Below are 15,193 nucleotides of genomic sequence, written 5' to 3'. Positions count from 1 at the left end.
CTAGAAATCCATATTACAAAATAGTGATACGTAAGATGATATATAAGGATACAGAAGGATTCTAAGTGGCAGGAGGTAGGCCAATTCGAACTATAACTTAATGTGGCCCTCTGTTTTCATAAACAGCTCATCCATTAGCCTTCGGAACAGAAAATAACAGGGTAGATGCAGGTCTTAGTTGATAACTATTCTTTTTCTTATCAGCCAGACAACCTACGATAGAATGCTTCTCATCCACCACAGATTTAAATATGGTTGGAATTTAGCAGAAGCTGAAACCAAGAAGTTCAATGAGCAATATCAAAACTAAGGAGTGCTAACGTCTAACATCATACAATTACAATTTAGAAATTGTATCACAACACTCCTGTTACCTACCACATATGAGTTTATCCTTGGTTACCAGTAATTCTTTCAAAGCATCTCCAATTTGCGGTCTATCTGCTGGCAGATCATTTGAACATAAAATCCCAATTTGAAGAACTGAAATGATGCAAGCAATTCTCTTTTCTGTGATGTTCTGGTTGTCTTGCGTCCTTGGTTCACTGTCATCTGTTACTGACAGTAAGTGTTGATCGATGGCACTGATTGCTTGGTCTGGTAATGCCATCTCAACATACTTATGCAGATTAGAACCTCCTGTAAATTCACTATCTGTTGGCCTTTTTCTGGTGAACATCTCCAACAATAATATGCCGAAGCTATATACATCACCTTGAATTGAGGCATTATTGCCCTGTCCGTACTCTGCAATTCAACAAATGTAAGGAAATCCGTAAGTTTCGCAATATACCTTGTATTCATGAAATAATATCATGTTGAAACATGCTGATTCTTGAAATAACATCTAATATCTTTCATAAACAAGTAGGGGAAAATATTCTGGAAGGAAACCATAAAATGAAAATAATGAAAATATTCCGGAAGGAAACAACCATAAAACAAAAAAGGAGCAAACCTGGAGCAGTATAGCCAATAGTTCCTCTCATGGCAGCCCAACTTGTTGACTGCTCTAAGATGTCACTGGAGTCTTCATGTAGAAATCTTGCAAGGCCAAAATCACCTACTTGAGCTACCATATTGTTGTCGATTAGAACATTAGTTGGTTTGAGATCACAATGAATAATGGGAAATGGATTGTGGTGGTGCAGATAATCAATTGCAGAGGCCACATCGATGGCAATGCTTATCCTTTGAACAAGGTCTAGCACCTTCCTTTGACCTTTCCTCTCTGGATACAGGTGCAGCCATTCATGCAGGTTTCCATTTGGCAGAAACTCATATATCAGAGCCTTGAAGTCATAACCTCGAAAGTCAGTGCTTGAGCAGACTGTCAAGACTTTCAAAAGGTTCCGATGCCTAACATACCTCAAAGTGTCACATTCTGCATCAAAACTTTTAAATGCCCCTCGCCTTTGTAGGTTGAAAACCTTTACAGCAACAACTAACTGTTGATCATGGTTCATCATTCTTCCCTTATACACTGAACCAAAGCTCCCTACTCCAACAAGGTTCTCAGATGAGAAGTCATTTGTTGCATTGACTAATTCAGCATAAGAGACTCTCAAATGTTGCCCACTGAGTTGTGATTCATGTGTTTCTTCTTGTCTTGGCTTACTTCTCCAATGTAATATGGCAAACAACACAACCACTGAAGTGAGAAATAGTATTCCGGCAACACTGGAGATCAACATGGCTTTCTTTCGAGAGTTCATGTTGGTAGGATGGCTGGAGCAGAGTGGCAACTTCAATTGAGGAATGCTTCCACACAGGCCGTTGTTGCCCACAATTGAGATAGCTGATGTGTTGAGAAATATTCCATCCTTTGGAACCTCACCCTCAAAGTTGTTGAATGAGAGATTCAAATTTGTAAGGGCTCTTATATTTCCAAGGAAACCTGGGATTCTTCCAGATAAATTGTTATGGGAAAGATCAAGCTCTAAGAGACCATTTAGTAGCCCTACTGATAATGGAATTACACCCTGAAGGAAATTCCCAGATATAGAGAGATATTGTAAGCTCTGACAGTTACCAATGGAGAGAGGGATCTCTCCAGATATATTGTTACTGGAGAAATCAAGTTCCTCAATATTTCTGAGGTTGCCTACTTCAGAAGGTATAGGTCCAGTTAGCAAATTATGATCTAAGAGCAGGGAATTAGATAAGGTAGAGATGAGAAAAAGTTCCTTGGGTATTGGACCAGTGAGTCTGTTGTGCGAAAGGTACAAGATTTCTAAAGGACAACTGCTTAGAGTCGAAGGTATGGCTCCACTGAGGGCATTGCCATCCAGACCAAGTCTAGAAAGCACTGTTAAATTGCCAAGAATTACTGGGATCGAACCTAACAGATTGTTATCAGATAGTGCTAGTATATTCAACTTCTTGAGATTGCCAATTGATGATGGAATATTTCTTTCAAAGAGATTGCTGTCCATGCCAAGTCCATTCAAGCCAATCAAGTTCCCGATGCTTTCTGGTATCTTTCCAGTTATGCGGTTCATCTCTACATTAAGATGAAACAGATTCCTGGAAAAATTGCCTATCAGATCTGGTAGCTCACCATGTAACTTGTTTCGACTCAAATCTAACAATTTCAAATGACTACAGTTGGTCAGACTTGACAAGAAACTCCAATCAGAATTATTTGTACCTTCAAGTTGGTTCTGTGCCAAGTTCAGCACCAACAAATTTTTCTGTTGAATTCCGAAACAATGGGGAATCATCCCTGATAAGAAGTTTTGAGACATTTGAATCCACTGAATCACAGAGGTATTGCATAATGCTGGTGGGATCTCACCATGAAATCGATTATCATCAACTAGAAATAGTTCAAGTTTTGGGAGCTCGCTGCCCAAGTCATGTGGAAAAGAACCGTTTAGGTGGTTGGACTGTACGTTGAAAATTTCAAGGGAGGAGATGTTGAATATTGAAGGGGCAACAGAGCCTTCTAATTCATTGTTGTCTATATCAACTTCAATGAGGGTATGGAGGTTTCCAAGGGGATTCGGTATGCATCCTACAAGCTTGTTGAATGAGAGAGAAAGAACTGTGAGCAACTTGAGGTTTCCTAGTGATTCTGGGATGTGCCCGACTAAACTATTTTTCTGAAGATCTATAATCTTTAGTGAGGAGAGGTTTCCAAGCCAAGAAGGGACTATTCCTGTGAGGTTGTTCTCTCCCAGCTCGAGGAAGCTGAGAGATAAGAGGCCTTGCATTGGTGGGAAACCTCCTGTTAGTCTGTTTGAAAAGATATTTAGATGGGTCAACGCTGAGAGGTTTCCAAATGTACTAGGAATGGATCCCACAAACTGATTTAATTTTAGATTCAGCCATTCAAGATCACTGAGTTTACCGATCTCTGATGGTATCTCTCCTGTGAGGTTGTTGCCTCCAACGTCAAGAAGTTTAAGATTGACGAGATTGCCGATCTTTGAAGGAATGCTTCCTATGAGAGTGTTATAGCCAAGTCTCAGTACCTGGAGATTTTTCAGGGAGCCGAGTTGGTGCGGTATCTCCAGTTGCAACCTGTTGCTGTGGAGATCCATTGTCTCAAGGAGCCTGCAGTTAGCTAGTGACGGTGGAATCTGCCCTCCAATGGAGTTCTCACTGATATCTAGATGCCGGAGATCAAGAAGGCCACTGAGTTCTGGTGGCAGGGTACCAAACAGGCAATTTTGTGGCAAATGGAGCCATCTCAAGTAGGTAAGGTTACCGAGTTTAGGTGTGATGGTGCCAAGAAGGTTGAGCCCAGGGAGATCCAGTGCTATGACCCGGCCATGGCGCAGGCCCCTCAGGCCGCACACCACGCCGCGCCACTGGCATACAGGAATGGACTGGTTGCCCCAAGATGCCAAAGCCCTTGATGGATCACTCTTTATGTGTGCCCTGAAAGACAAGAGCGCGACACGGTCAGTCACACTGCTTGTAGAAGCTTTGTGACTATCAGGCAGGGATGGCGGCACCGGGGTGGCCCCCGCTGGACAGCATACAAAGAGAAGGAAGGTCAAAAACAATGGCAACGCCACCATGGGTTTCATTATTGCTGCACTGTAAGCTGGCTGGTCGGTTTGGTTTCAGGTAGGAACAGAGCGAGGCTGGTGTGTCACCGTTTTCAGGCTTCAGATGGGAGAAGTGATGCGGTGTTTCTTCTGGTTATATAGAGAGGGAGGCCGATCTAGGTTCAGTTGTTGTAGTACAGTGTGTGTCGATCCAAGTGGATCTTTGCACTAGCATAGCAGCAGCCAATCAGCCAGTGACCGATCTTTGTGGCAACCCTGGTTGCTGCTGGGCAAGTTGGGGAAGAATTTTGGAACCGTGACAAGTGGTCAATTGAGGCGCATGCAAAAGGCCTGCCGACTGCAGTGTGTATGCGTTATGTGAAAGCACTGGACATGATTTTGTAGTGCAGAAGAAAGACATTCAACTTGTTCGGTAGGTCGTCCGTACAAGAAAAGCAGAATTCATAGGGACATGTGAATTGTCGAAGCAGCCATTTGCAACGCATCTCCATTTTGCATGTGTTCTGTTCTGTGTGTCCTTCATTCGGACATAGAATGTGAATGAATATGCAGGACCAAAATGAACTGACGCTGGTCTCCCTTGACGGCAAAGACGGGCTAGCAATAAATGCTGCGAGGAGGTGTACTAGCTGCTGACTTTGTTCGATGCTGTCGATTGGAAAAACTGAGATGGCTGATGGAACTTGGAGGGATCTACGGGAAGAGTATGTGAGATAAATTGTTTATCAAAAGTCAACTTGTTAGCCGCTCTATTTTTTTCTGATTTCTTTTCGTTTGAGTTTTTTCAGCTGGAGGATGAAAACGTTGTGCAACTATTCCATGTGGGGCTTTCACGTTACTAGAGATTTCCTTTGTTTTCTTGCAGACGGATTTAATGACATCTTTCCTTTCTTGTGAGCATTTTTAATTACCTTTTTATTTTATTTTTATTGCATATAATTAATCATATTATAAACATTTTCCTCACATTTGCTCAAAACAATTTAAACGACTTGATGCAAGACCTGAAATTTTTGTTTAATAATTTATAAATACACGTTCAACGTTTTCCATGCGACATGACGCGTTGTGCTCAAATAGTGTAACACTCAGATACTCCGGCCATTGGCCCGGATACTCTGGGCGTGGAGTTTCTTTTTACATAATTTAGTCATCTGGACCCCACAATCATTTAAATAGAAAATATCACTCTCACTCTCTCCTGTTACCTCTCTCTCCCTCACCTCCCTCACGAGCTCTCCCTCTCCCCTAAGCTCTAGATTCCGAAATCTTTCATTTCAACTTAATTCCAAGGCCAAGGGAGCTTCATTCGGCGTGGGGGATCATCTTCTACAAGTATTCCACCTTGGGGCGACATCGTTTTCGAGTTTTCTTGCAAGAGGAACTAGCTCAAGGTACTAGAAACTAGGGCTCGTCGTTTTGGTTGTTTTAGGATGTTCTAGGTGATTTCCTTTGGTCAATCGTCTCTATATGCATCCTTCTACTAGGATTCAAGAGGGTTTCAAATTTGGTGGGGTGGTTTTGCCAAAAATCAAGATTTCAGTTTTTGTGGCGAAAATGCTGTCAAGCCCGGAGACTCCGGATATAAGCCCGGATACTCCGGGTTTTGAACACTCCGGGCGAAACTCCGGGTATAAGCCCAGATACTCCGGGGGAAACTCCGGGTATAGGCCCGGAAACTCCGGACGTCGGAGTCCGGATACTCCGGATATTTCGGGTTTTATTAGACTGTTGGGTGTAGAATTGGGTAAATTTAGGGTAAATTTGTAGTGTTTCTATTTAGGCATTTCAAAGATTGTTGTTGCATATCGTAATTGCATACATTCTCATGTCATATGCATACGTGTAGCAGCCGCGGCGGAGGAGGTCGTATACGAGGTGGTTGCGGAGCCGCGGGGGCAAGCCCCGCAGGAGGAGATTCGCGGGGAGTCGGCCCAAGGCCCAACTCACCCTAGTGCTGAGCAGCAGACGCAAGGCAAACCCCGGAGCACAACCTATTAATTTAAATTATGATATACTTGAGAGCGTCGGTTAAACCGGTGTATAGACTTTTTCTGATTTTGTCTTTTCTGATTTGAGTCTTAAATGAAATCCAAATATTCTTGAGATATAGTTTGAGAACCACTTATTTGAATTTCTAGAAACCTGAGTGACCATAGTGTGCATCCATTTTCAAATGACCATGTCCATGCTCAAGCTACTTAGCCTTAACCCCTCTTAATAGTGCGATCACTACAAAACTATAAAACCTATACTAACCTAAGTGTTCTTCTCAACCTTGTGACACTTAGGACTAGAAAGATCCTTAGCCTTGACATATAAAAGTTGAAAACCGAGATCGCCTTTTTGAATAACCGAAATTGAGGGGCCTCTTTTGACGTATGACCAAATGAGCGATAATGATCTATTAAGCTGCACAAACTCATTAGTCACAATAATGGTTGTCATTAATCACCGAAACATACCTTGAGGGCCTAGATGCTTACAATCTCCCCCTTTTTGGTGATTGATGACAACACAAACATAAATAAACGAGAGAGCGAGAAAGATAAAACAGGATAAACACAAGCAAACTCGAAAAAGGACCAAAGAGCTCAACGGCTCAAACGAAATCCATAGATATGTCTCAAAGAACGGTATACTCAAGCGACAAATGTACATATCCATGAATTAACACCAAATGTGATACAAAGAAGATAAGCAAGGTCCTGAAACTACGAGTTCTCTCTAGCTCTACCCTCCCCCTAACTCTGAGGCTCCCCCTAACACCTCTCCCCCTTTGGCATCAAAGCACCAAAAGGCGAGCTACGGGTCGTGCTGTCGTGGTACGGCGAGGAAGCGGTCCGGGTCGTCGTCGTCGTCGGACGGAGAACTCTCACCCTCGGTGACAGACGGAAGCTGCTGGTCTGGGTCTGAGCTCACTGGGGGAGTGACTGTTGTGGAGGCTCTCGTGCTGGCACTGCCTGGTAGAGGATCCGTAGAAGTCGTAACCGGGTCAGCAGAAGAAGTATCAACATTTGAAGAAGTGACCGCTGAGGCTGCCGGCTGCGTCGACTGTGGAAGCAGGGACTCCTCTACTGCTCCTCCCCCTGAAGGTGCTGCCTGAAGTGAGGTAGGGAGGGCGACCGACTGAACCGCTGACGGTGAGTCCTGAAAGAGTGTGGTCGCTGGCAGTGGTGAAAAGAGCGGACGACCGGCAGACCCAAAGAGTGCGGACATCGAGAACGTGGTCTCCGGTGTCGTCGAGAAGGCAGGCGCTGCAGTAGTAGCTGGAGGAGGAGGAGCTGGTGTGACTGCAAGCTGAGGTGCTCCAACACCCTGAAGTCCGGGCTGCTGCTGCTGTGGGGCGAGTCCGGTGTGTGAGTAAAGCTGGGAGATCATCCCGAACATCGCCATCATGCCCTGCTGCATCTGCTGGAACTGAGCGTCTGTCCTCTGTGAAACTCTGTCAATGAGGCCGACAAAACGCTCCTCTGTCGCTGCACGCTCTCGGGCTGCCTCTCTCTGAATAGCTGCAATCTGAGCCTCATGGGCTCTCCTGGCCTCCTCTTGAGCAAGTCGGTCCTCTCTCTGCTGAGTCACGAGCTGCTGTAGTAGTGCAGTGAGCTCGGATGGCTGAGTCACCTGGGACTCAGAGACTGTAGCAGCTGCTGAAGTCGGAGGAGCTGGCTCTCCGGACCCTCCTGCCTCGTGGTCGTGACTGGCTGGGGCAGCTGGAGGAAAGTACTCTACGTCCTCGGAGGAGTCTGACTCAAGCTCAGACCAGTGAATCTCATCATCTCCCCCGGGAAGCTGTGCCTCCGCTGCCAGGAGTGCCTCATCCTCCTTTGCCACTCGTGCCTGAACCTCCGGTGACAGTCGAGCCATCGCAGCTCTATCTGCGTGTCTGCCCCTCCTCCTGTCCTGTGGAGCTGTGGGTCGGTAGACAGGGAACCTGGGAGCCTCGTCGTGACGGTAAGGGGCGCTGATGGGTGACTCTGCAGGCACTATCATAGAGCATATGTAACTGATCCAGTGCGCATAAGGAAACTGTCGCACCACACCCATCCCATCAGTGATCACATCCTCGATCTCAGCCAGAATAAAGTCAACTATATCAAATGGCTCGTGAGTGAGGATGTGTAGGAGCAAGAGCTGCTGCAAACCTGTGAACCCCTCTGGGTAGCCACTCCTCGGTAACAGAGTCCTCCGGAGTGCCATGTGAACAGCGTACGCCTCTGGAGTCAGCAAGCTCGGCACTCTGGCGTAAGAGGCTGGGAACGGCTGGCGGAAGCACTGAGAGATCGCCTCGTGAGAAGGTGCAATCCCGCCAACCATCACCCTGCGGGGTGGATCTGAGTCCCCGTAAACCCTCTCGTGCAGCGAGACGTCGACCAGGTCAACTCCAAGTATACCAGCAATGGTCGCCCTCGACAATCCAAAGTCCTGCCCTCCAAACATGAAGTGCACGGCTCTGCGCTCGGGTGCTATCCAAGCTGTGGCGTAGAACACTCTGACCCAGTCCTCGATATAACGGTTCTGCTCCATCTCTAGCAGCCTGGGCAGTCCTCTGAAGTGAGCGAAGTGTGCTCTCACGTCTGCTCCCCCTGCGGCTGTCCTCAGTGAGACCCAGTCAAGAACCATGTGCGGGAAGATCCGGTGGCCCCTCCGCTGGAAAGTCTCGTAGAAGCTGGCCTGTAGCAGAGTCCAGAACCTCCTGTCGACTCTGCTGTCTCGGGTCACTGGGAACCAGACCTCCTCCTCAACACTCCACCTGAGCTCTTGACCTTGGCCGCATTGGCTCGGGTCAAGTTCTGGAGCATCACACCTGGCTCCAGACGCACAACAGTGTCCATACGGAACACTGCGCGCTCGGCCTCTAGGGCCTCGGCTCTGCGAGCTGCTGCTGCTGCTGCTGCGGACCTACGGGGCTCCTGTGGCTGGTGTCCTCCCTGAGTCCTCGGTCCAGTGCGACGCTCTGTCGCTGGCGGGGAACCTCCCTCAGACGACTGCTGTGGAGAACTCTGCCCCTCTGACTGTGCTGCCTCTGAGTCAGAACCATCTGAATCTGTCACTGCTGCTGTCGCGGCTCTGGTGGCCCTGGCACCTCTGACTCTGCCCATACCCCTGCCTCTGCCTCTTCCTCTGCCTCTGGGGTCCTCCCTGATCTGGAACAGACGAGCACGGCCTGATGCCTGCTCCTCGGCGGCCTTGGCCACCATCTCGGCCCTCTCGGCCTCCTTCTCTGCACGAGTCCGCTTGCGAGCGGGCTTCTCGACCACAACTTCCTTTCCCTTCCTCTTCTCGCGACCCATCTCTATCAGGCAAAAACTCGAACACCTGGCGTGCACTGAACGTCTGCGGCTGCGGCGTGAACAGCGTGAGGGCGCGGCTGCGTGGGTGGCACGGTGTGTGGGAGTGGCGGCTCAGAGTGTGTGAAGGCGGCGCATGGCGAGGACGGGCGGGCGGCGCTTGAGCACGGAGGCGCGCGCGGGCGAGGAGCGGCGCAGGGCGGTGCAGGTGCGCACGGACGGCGCTGGGCGAGCGCGAGGGCGCGCGGCGGCGGCTTGGAACGGCGGCGCATGGCAGTAGTGGTGTGAAGCGGCGGCGGCGCGGTGTGATGCGGGGGTGGCGATGGAGAGGCGGCGGCGGCGCGGAGGGAGAAAGGAAACAGAGGCCGGCAGCGCGGGCAAGAGACATATATGACAGGTGGGCCCGCGATTTTCCTTAACGCCGGTCGATCCGACGCCTAGGGTTTGAGCGCCGGTTGATTTGCGTCGGTGCAGTTCACCCGAGACTCCTGCAGATCTGAAACTGAACGCCAGTTGAACCGATGATTTGTATTTTGTACTCATCGGTTGAACGCTGCTAACACCGGTTGATTGCTTGGTCTGATATGTGTTTATGATCACCGGTTGATCCGATGCTCTGACTTTTGTATACGTCGGTTAAATGCCTGAAACTGCCTGAGCTGAGACCCAACTTTAGTAACGCCGGTTAAACCGATGGTTATAAATCCATTGAGCGTCGGTTTAACCGGTGAAGCCGAAAACTCCTCACTCAGCTCACTCTTCTATGCTTAGTCCAATAAACTTATAAAACTCAAATAAACTCAAGTTAATGGACTTGCATAGGCGACTTTACCCCTCAAAATAAATAGGATAGCACACTTGCTTAAATAAATTTCTTTTTAAACACAAGGAAAAGCCGCAAGAGAGACAAAAACGCCAAATAAAATGTATGAGCCATGTCATAGGAATATTGAAGATAGAAAGCTTCAAACTCATCATGATATTGCTCACTAGGCAATAACGCACCTAACACTTTGCTCTTTTCACTTTTCATGAATTAAGATCTTGTATATGAAACAAGTCTCATTTTTATCAAGTGATCTCATTTGTGACCCTTACGCATGCAATGATAATGCAAACTACAACCACATGCGAAAGTAAAATAAACATGAAGTGCACATCTATATGACAAGAAATGCATAACAAGAAATTAAGATCTACTTGTCAAGTTTGAACCCACGGGAAGCTTCTTCATGATGAGCCTTTCTACAAACCTAGAGGAAAATAAGTGGACCACCACCTCTAGCTAAACCCTTGATCATCACTATCTTACCATGGTTAGACAAGTGTCCTATATGTATGCATTTTTCTATATGACATGGCAACTTACATGACATTTGCCGCATCTAACACATTAAGCTCATTCCTTAGCCTAACAAAGGTACTCTCGTCTAAAGGTTTTGTGAAAATATCCGCCAATTGCTCCTCGGATCTCACACCTTGAAGAGATATGTCTCCTTTGACTTCGTGATCACGCAAGAAGTGATGGCGAATATCAATGTGCTTTGTGCGAGAGTGTTGAACCGGATTCTTGGTAATTTTTACGGCACTTTTATTGTCACAAAGGAGTGGGATCCTATCTAGTTTCACACCAAAGTCCAAAAGGGTTTGCTTCATATATAGAATTTGGGCACAACATGCACCGGCCGCTATATATTCCGCTTCCGCGGTGGATAAAGCCACGGAATTTTGCTTCTTACTTGACCAAGAAACTAGAGAACGCCCAAGCAAGTGGCAACCCCCGGAGGTACTCTTGCGATCCACACGGCTTCCGGCAAAATCCGAATCCGAGTATCCCAAGAGATTTAAGCTAGCGCCTTTGGGGTACCACAAGCCTATGCTAGGGGTGTGCTTGAGATACCGAAGGATCCTATTCACAGCCGAAAGGTGTGATTCCTTTGGGTTAGCTTGAAAGCGGGCACACAAGCACACACTAAACATTATATCGGGCCTAGATGCGGTAAGGTAAAGCAAAGACCCTATCATAGAACGATAGAGGGATTGATCAATCGGTTTACTGTCCACATCCAAGTCGAGATGCCCATTTGTTGCCATGGGAGTCTTGATTGGCTTGCACTCATCCATCTTGAACTTCTTCAAGATATCTTTAGTATACTTTTCTTGATGGATGAATGTCCCTTCCTTCATTTGTTTGACTTGAAAACCAAGGAAGAAGGTCAATTCGCCAATCATGGACATCTCGAATTCCCTAGACATCATGGTAGCAAACTCATGGCTTAGTAAATCATTAGTTGAGCCAAAGATAATATCGTCAACATAAATTTGATAAATGAAAAGATCTCCGTTGACGTCTTTTGTGAACAAGGTGGTGTCCACCCTCCCGATCTTGAAGCCTTGCATGATTAGGAAGTCACGAAGCCTCTCATACCAAGTCCTTAGAGCTTGTTTGAGCCCATAGAGTGCCTTGTGCAACCTATAAACATGGTTAGGATTCCTCGGATCTTCAAACCCAGGAGGTTGCTCAACATAAACAAGTTCGTTAATAACGCCATTTAAGAATGCACTTTTCACATCCATTTGATACAACTTAATGTTATGATGTGAAGAGTAAGCAAGAAGGATACGGATAGCTTCAAGTCTTGCGACCGGAGCAAAAGTTTCACCAAAATCCAAACCTTCGACTTGAGAGAACCCTTTTGCCACAAGTCTTGCTTTGTTGCGTATCACCACCCCATGTTCATCTTGCTTGTTTCGAAAGACCCACTTGGTGCCGATGATGTTCTTGTCTTTCGGAGGAGCTTCGAGGACCCAAACTTCATTGCGGGTGAAGTTGTTCAACTCTTCTTGCATGGCCATCACCCAATCCGAGTCCTCAAGTGTTTCCTCTATGCTAGTGGGTTCAATACAAGAAACAAACGAGTGATGTTCGCAAAATGAAGCATGTTTAGAGCGAGTTCTTACTCCCTTGGAAGGGCTACCAATGATTTGACCAATTGGATGATCCTTGGAGATGCGACCATGCTTCACTAGCGGTATTTGCGTGGATGCTTGTTGGGGTGGATCATGGGTGACTTGTGCTTGTGGTGGAACACTTTGCTCTTCTTGTTCTTGGACTTGGGGTGTTGGCGTTGTCACATTTTCTTGAGGTAGTGGATCATCTTTTTCTTGATCTTCATCCACTTGGGGTGCCGTGGAGGTGCTTGGTGTAGATGAGGAAGGTCCTCCCCCTTGATCATTGCCTTCATGCACCTCTTCCGGCTTGATATCCCCAATGGACATCTTCTTCAAAGCTTCATCAATCTCATCATCACCTACATTGTCATAGCCAACAACCTCCTCTTGGGAGCCATTAGATTCATCAAACTCCACATCACATGTTTCTTCAACTAACCCGGAGGTTTGATTGAATACTCTATATGCTTTGGAGTTTGATGCATAACCAGGAAAGAAACCTTCATCACATCTACTCTCAAATTTACCGAGCCTTTTCTTCTTATAGATGAAGCATTTGCAACCAAAGACTCGAAAGTATGATATATTTGGTTTCCTCCCGGTGATGAGCTCATATGGAGTTTTCTTGAGGAGTCGGTGAGGATACACTCGGTTGGATGCATGACACGCCGTGTTGATTGCTTCCGCCCAAAATTTCTCGGACGTGCCATAATCATCCAACATTGCTCTTGCTATGGTGATGAGTGTCTTGTTCTTTCTTTCCACCACTCCATTTTGTTGAGGCGTGTAGGTAGCGGAAAACTCATGCTTAATGCTCTCTTCATCGCACCATTCTTCAATCTTCATATTTTTGAACTCGGTGCCGTTGTCACTCCGGATCTTCACAATTGGGGAGTTGTACTCCCTTTGAGCTCTTCTTGCAAATGTCTTGAAGAGTTCCAGAGTTTCACCCTTATCGCCTAGAAACATAACCCAAGTGTAACGTGAAAAATCATTAACAATTACTAGGCAATAGAGGTTACCACCAATGCTCTTGTATGTAGTTGGACCAAAGAGATCCACGTGAAGTAGCTCGAGCGGCTTGGAGGTAGACAACATCGTCTTGATGGGATGATGTGTTGCAACTTGCTTCCCGGCTTGACATGCTTTACATAGCTTGTTCTTGTCAAAGGTGACGTCCTTCAAGCCGGTGATCATCCCTCTCTTATGGGCTTTCTTGAGATTGCTCATGCCGATATGAGCAATTCTTCTATGCCAAAGCCACCCAAGAGAAGACTTGGTGAAGAGGCATGTCATGGTGCTTGTTTGCTTTGAAGAGAAGTCCACTAAATAGATATTGCCATGCCTAAACCCCGTGAATACCATTGACTTGTCTTCTTCAAGAGTTACTACAACATCATTCTTGTCAAAGGTACACGTTAGTCCAAGATCACACAATTGAGCAATAGAAATGAGATTAAAACTAAGTGCTTCTACAAACAAAACATTAGAAATAGATAAATCTTTAGAGATTGCTATTCTACCCAAACCTAAAACTTTTCCCCTTGAGTTATCACCATAGGTGACATGTTCATGATCGCCGGGGTCTTCAAGAGAGGTGAACATGCTATCATTGACGGTCATGTGTTGAGAGCAACCGCTATCAAGTACCCAATGTTTTCCACTGGCTTTGTAGTTCACCTACACACATGAGAATTCACTTTTGAGTTTTAGGAACCCAAACAAGCTTTGGGCCTTGCACATGTGTGACAAGAGCTTTTGGGACCCAAAGTTGCTTGGGGAGCTTCTTCTTTGACTCCTTAGCAATTTTGCCAATAAATTTGGCCTTCACCTTGCCCTTCACTTTACTCAAGAGAAAATGGTTATTTTGAAACATTGATGAGTAATTCTTAAGTAAAGTGGGAAGAGGGCGTGATGGTAAGGTGCACTCCCTAGTGTGGTGCCCGGTGACTTGGCAATGTTGGCAATATGAACCAACTTCCTTGATGAAGCTAATCTTGATCTCCGGAGAAGGAGTAGTGCCTTGATTTGGCTCCGGAAATGAACCAAGACCTCTCTTGCCATAGTCACGTGCATTGTTGAAGAGAATTTCCTTGTGGATGTATTCTCCTCTTGAGAGCTTCTCCACACTACTCTTGAGGCTTGCCACTTGATCCATCAATTCCTTTTCCCTAGAAGGTACAAGCTTGGGCAAAGCATTAGTGGCATTTGCATTAATGAGTAGGTCATCACATGAAGTAGAAGCATTGACCTTCTCAATAGTTTCATGAACAAAGTTCTCAAGACTTGGGTCAATTGCTTCATAGGCAAATTTAAGTTCTTGATACTTGTGAGCCAACTCCCTATGCTCTTGTTTAAGCTTTTTGTGGATTTCTTCAACTTGCTTAGCAAGTACAAGTGACTCGTTGTGCTTTTTGAGCAAGTCATTGTACTTGCCAAGTAAGTCGGAGTGGGCAAGCTCTAACTTGGCATGAGTGCTCTCAAGAATTTTGACTTTGCCCTTTTCCCTCTTGATGACGAATGTATACTCATTAATGAGGTTAGTGAATTCATAAGGATCAAGCTCTTCATCACTATCATCTTCACTATCTACCTCACATACCTTGGTGTTACCTTTTGCCATTAGGCACATAGGAGGCGGAGGTAGTGGTGGTTCTTCATTGGTGAGGGCGATGGTGACGATGTCTTCTTCATCACTTGAATCTTCGCTTGATGAGACATTGGTCACCCATTCTTGTTTTTCCACAAAGAAGCTTCTCTTGGTGTGCCCTTTCTTCTTTGGGAAGAGCTTGGTCTTCTTGTCATGGCTCTTCTTTTTCCCAAGCTTCTTGTTCTTGTTCTTCTTCTCATCTTCTTCATCATCGCTTGAATCATGGCGATGTTTGCCTTTGTTGTCCTTCTTTCTTTTGTCCGGCTTGGAGCAATCGGGAG

At 46.3% G+C, this 15,193-nt stretch overlaps 1 protein-coding gene and 1 long non-coding RNA gene across 2 annotated transcripts; one reads left to right on the top strand and one right to left on the bottom strand.

Annotated features, from left to right (window-relative positions):
- Positions 1–244: 244 nt before the first annotated feature.
- On the bottom strand, positions 245–4,072 carry LOC120691202 (receptor kinase-like protein Xa21). The gene is made up of 2 exons (XM_039974254.1): positions 959–4,072; positions 245–747 (listed from the first exon to the last, which is right to left on the bottom strand). Exons 1-2 carry the CDS (start codon positions 4,035–4,037, stop codon positions 371–373), a joined length of 3,456 nt encoding a protein of 1,151 aa, XP_039830188.1. The 5' UTR covers positions 4,038–4,072; the 3' UTR covers positions 245–370.
- A 36-nt stretch (positions 4,073–4,108) lies between these two features.
- Positions 4,109–5,066, top strand: LOC120691286. Its single transcript, XR_005682178.1, has 2 exons — positions 4,109–4,723; positions 4,808–5,066. It is a non-coding gene; the product is annotated as an uncharacterized LOC120691286 (long non-coding RNA).
- Positions 5,067–15,193: the final 10,127 nt, after the last annotated feature.

The sequence above is a fragment of the Panicum virgatum genome, chromosome 1K (genome assembly GCF_016808335.1).
Source record: "Panicum virgatum strain AP13 chromosome 1K, P.virgatum_v5, whole genome shotgun sequence".
Classification (NCBI taxonomy): domain Eukaryota; kingdom Viridiplantae; phylum Streptophyta; class Magnoliopsida; order Poales; family Poaceae; genus Panicum; species Panicum virgatum.
The sequence above is the reverse complement of the archived record's forward strand: the minus strand, read 5'-3'. Positions and strand labels throughout refer to the sequence as shown.

What these genes read in the sequence shown, in the direction of transcription:
- LOC120691202 (XM_039974254.1), bottom strand. Translation starts at nt 4,037, where the DNA reads ATGAAACCCATGGTGGCGTTGCCATTGTTTTTGACCTTCCTTCTCTTT. An exon ending in TATTGGCTATACTGCTCCAG is followed by an intron (nt 748 to 958) that starts GTTTGCTCCTTT and finishes GTTGAATTGCAG; the next exon opens with AGTACGGACAGGGCAATAAT.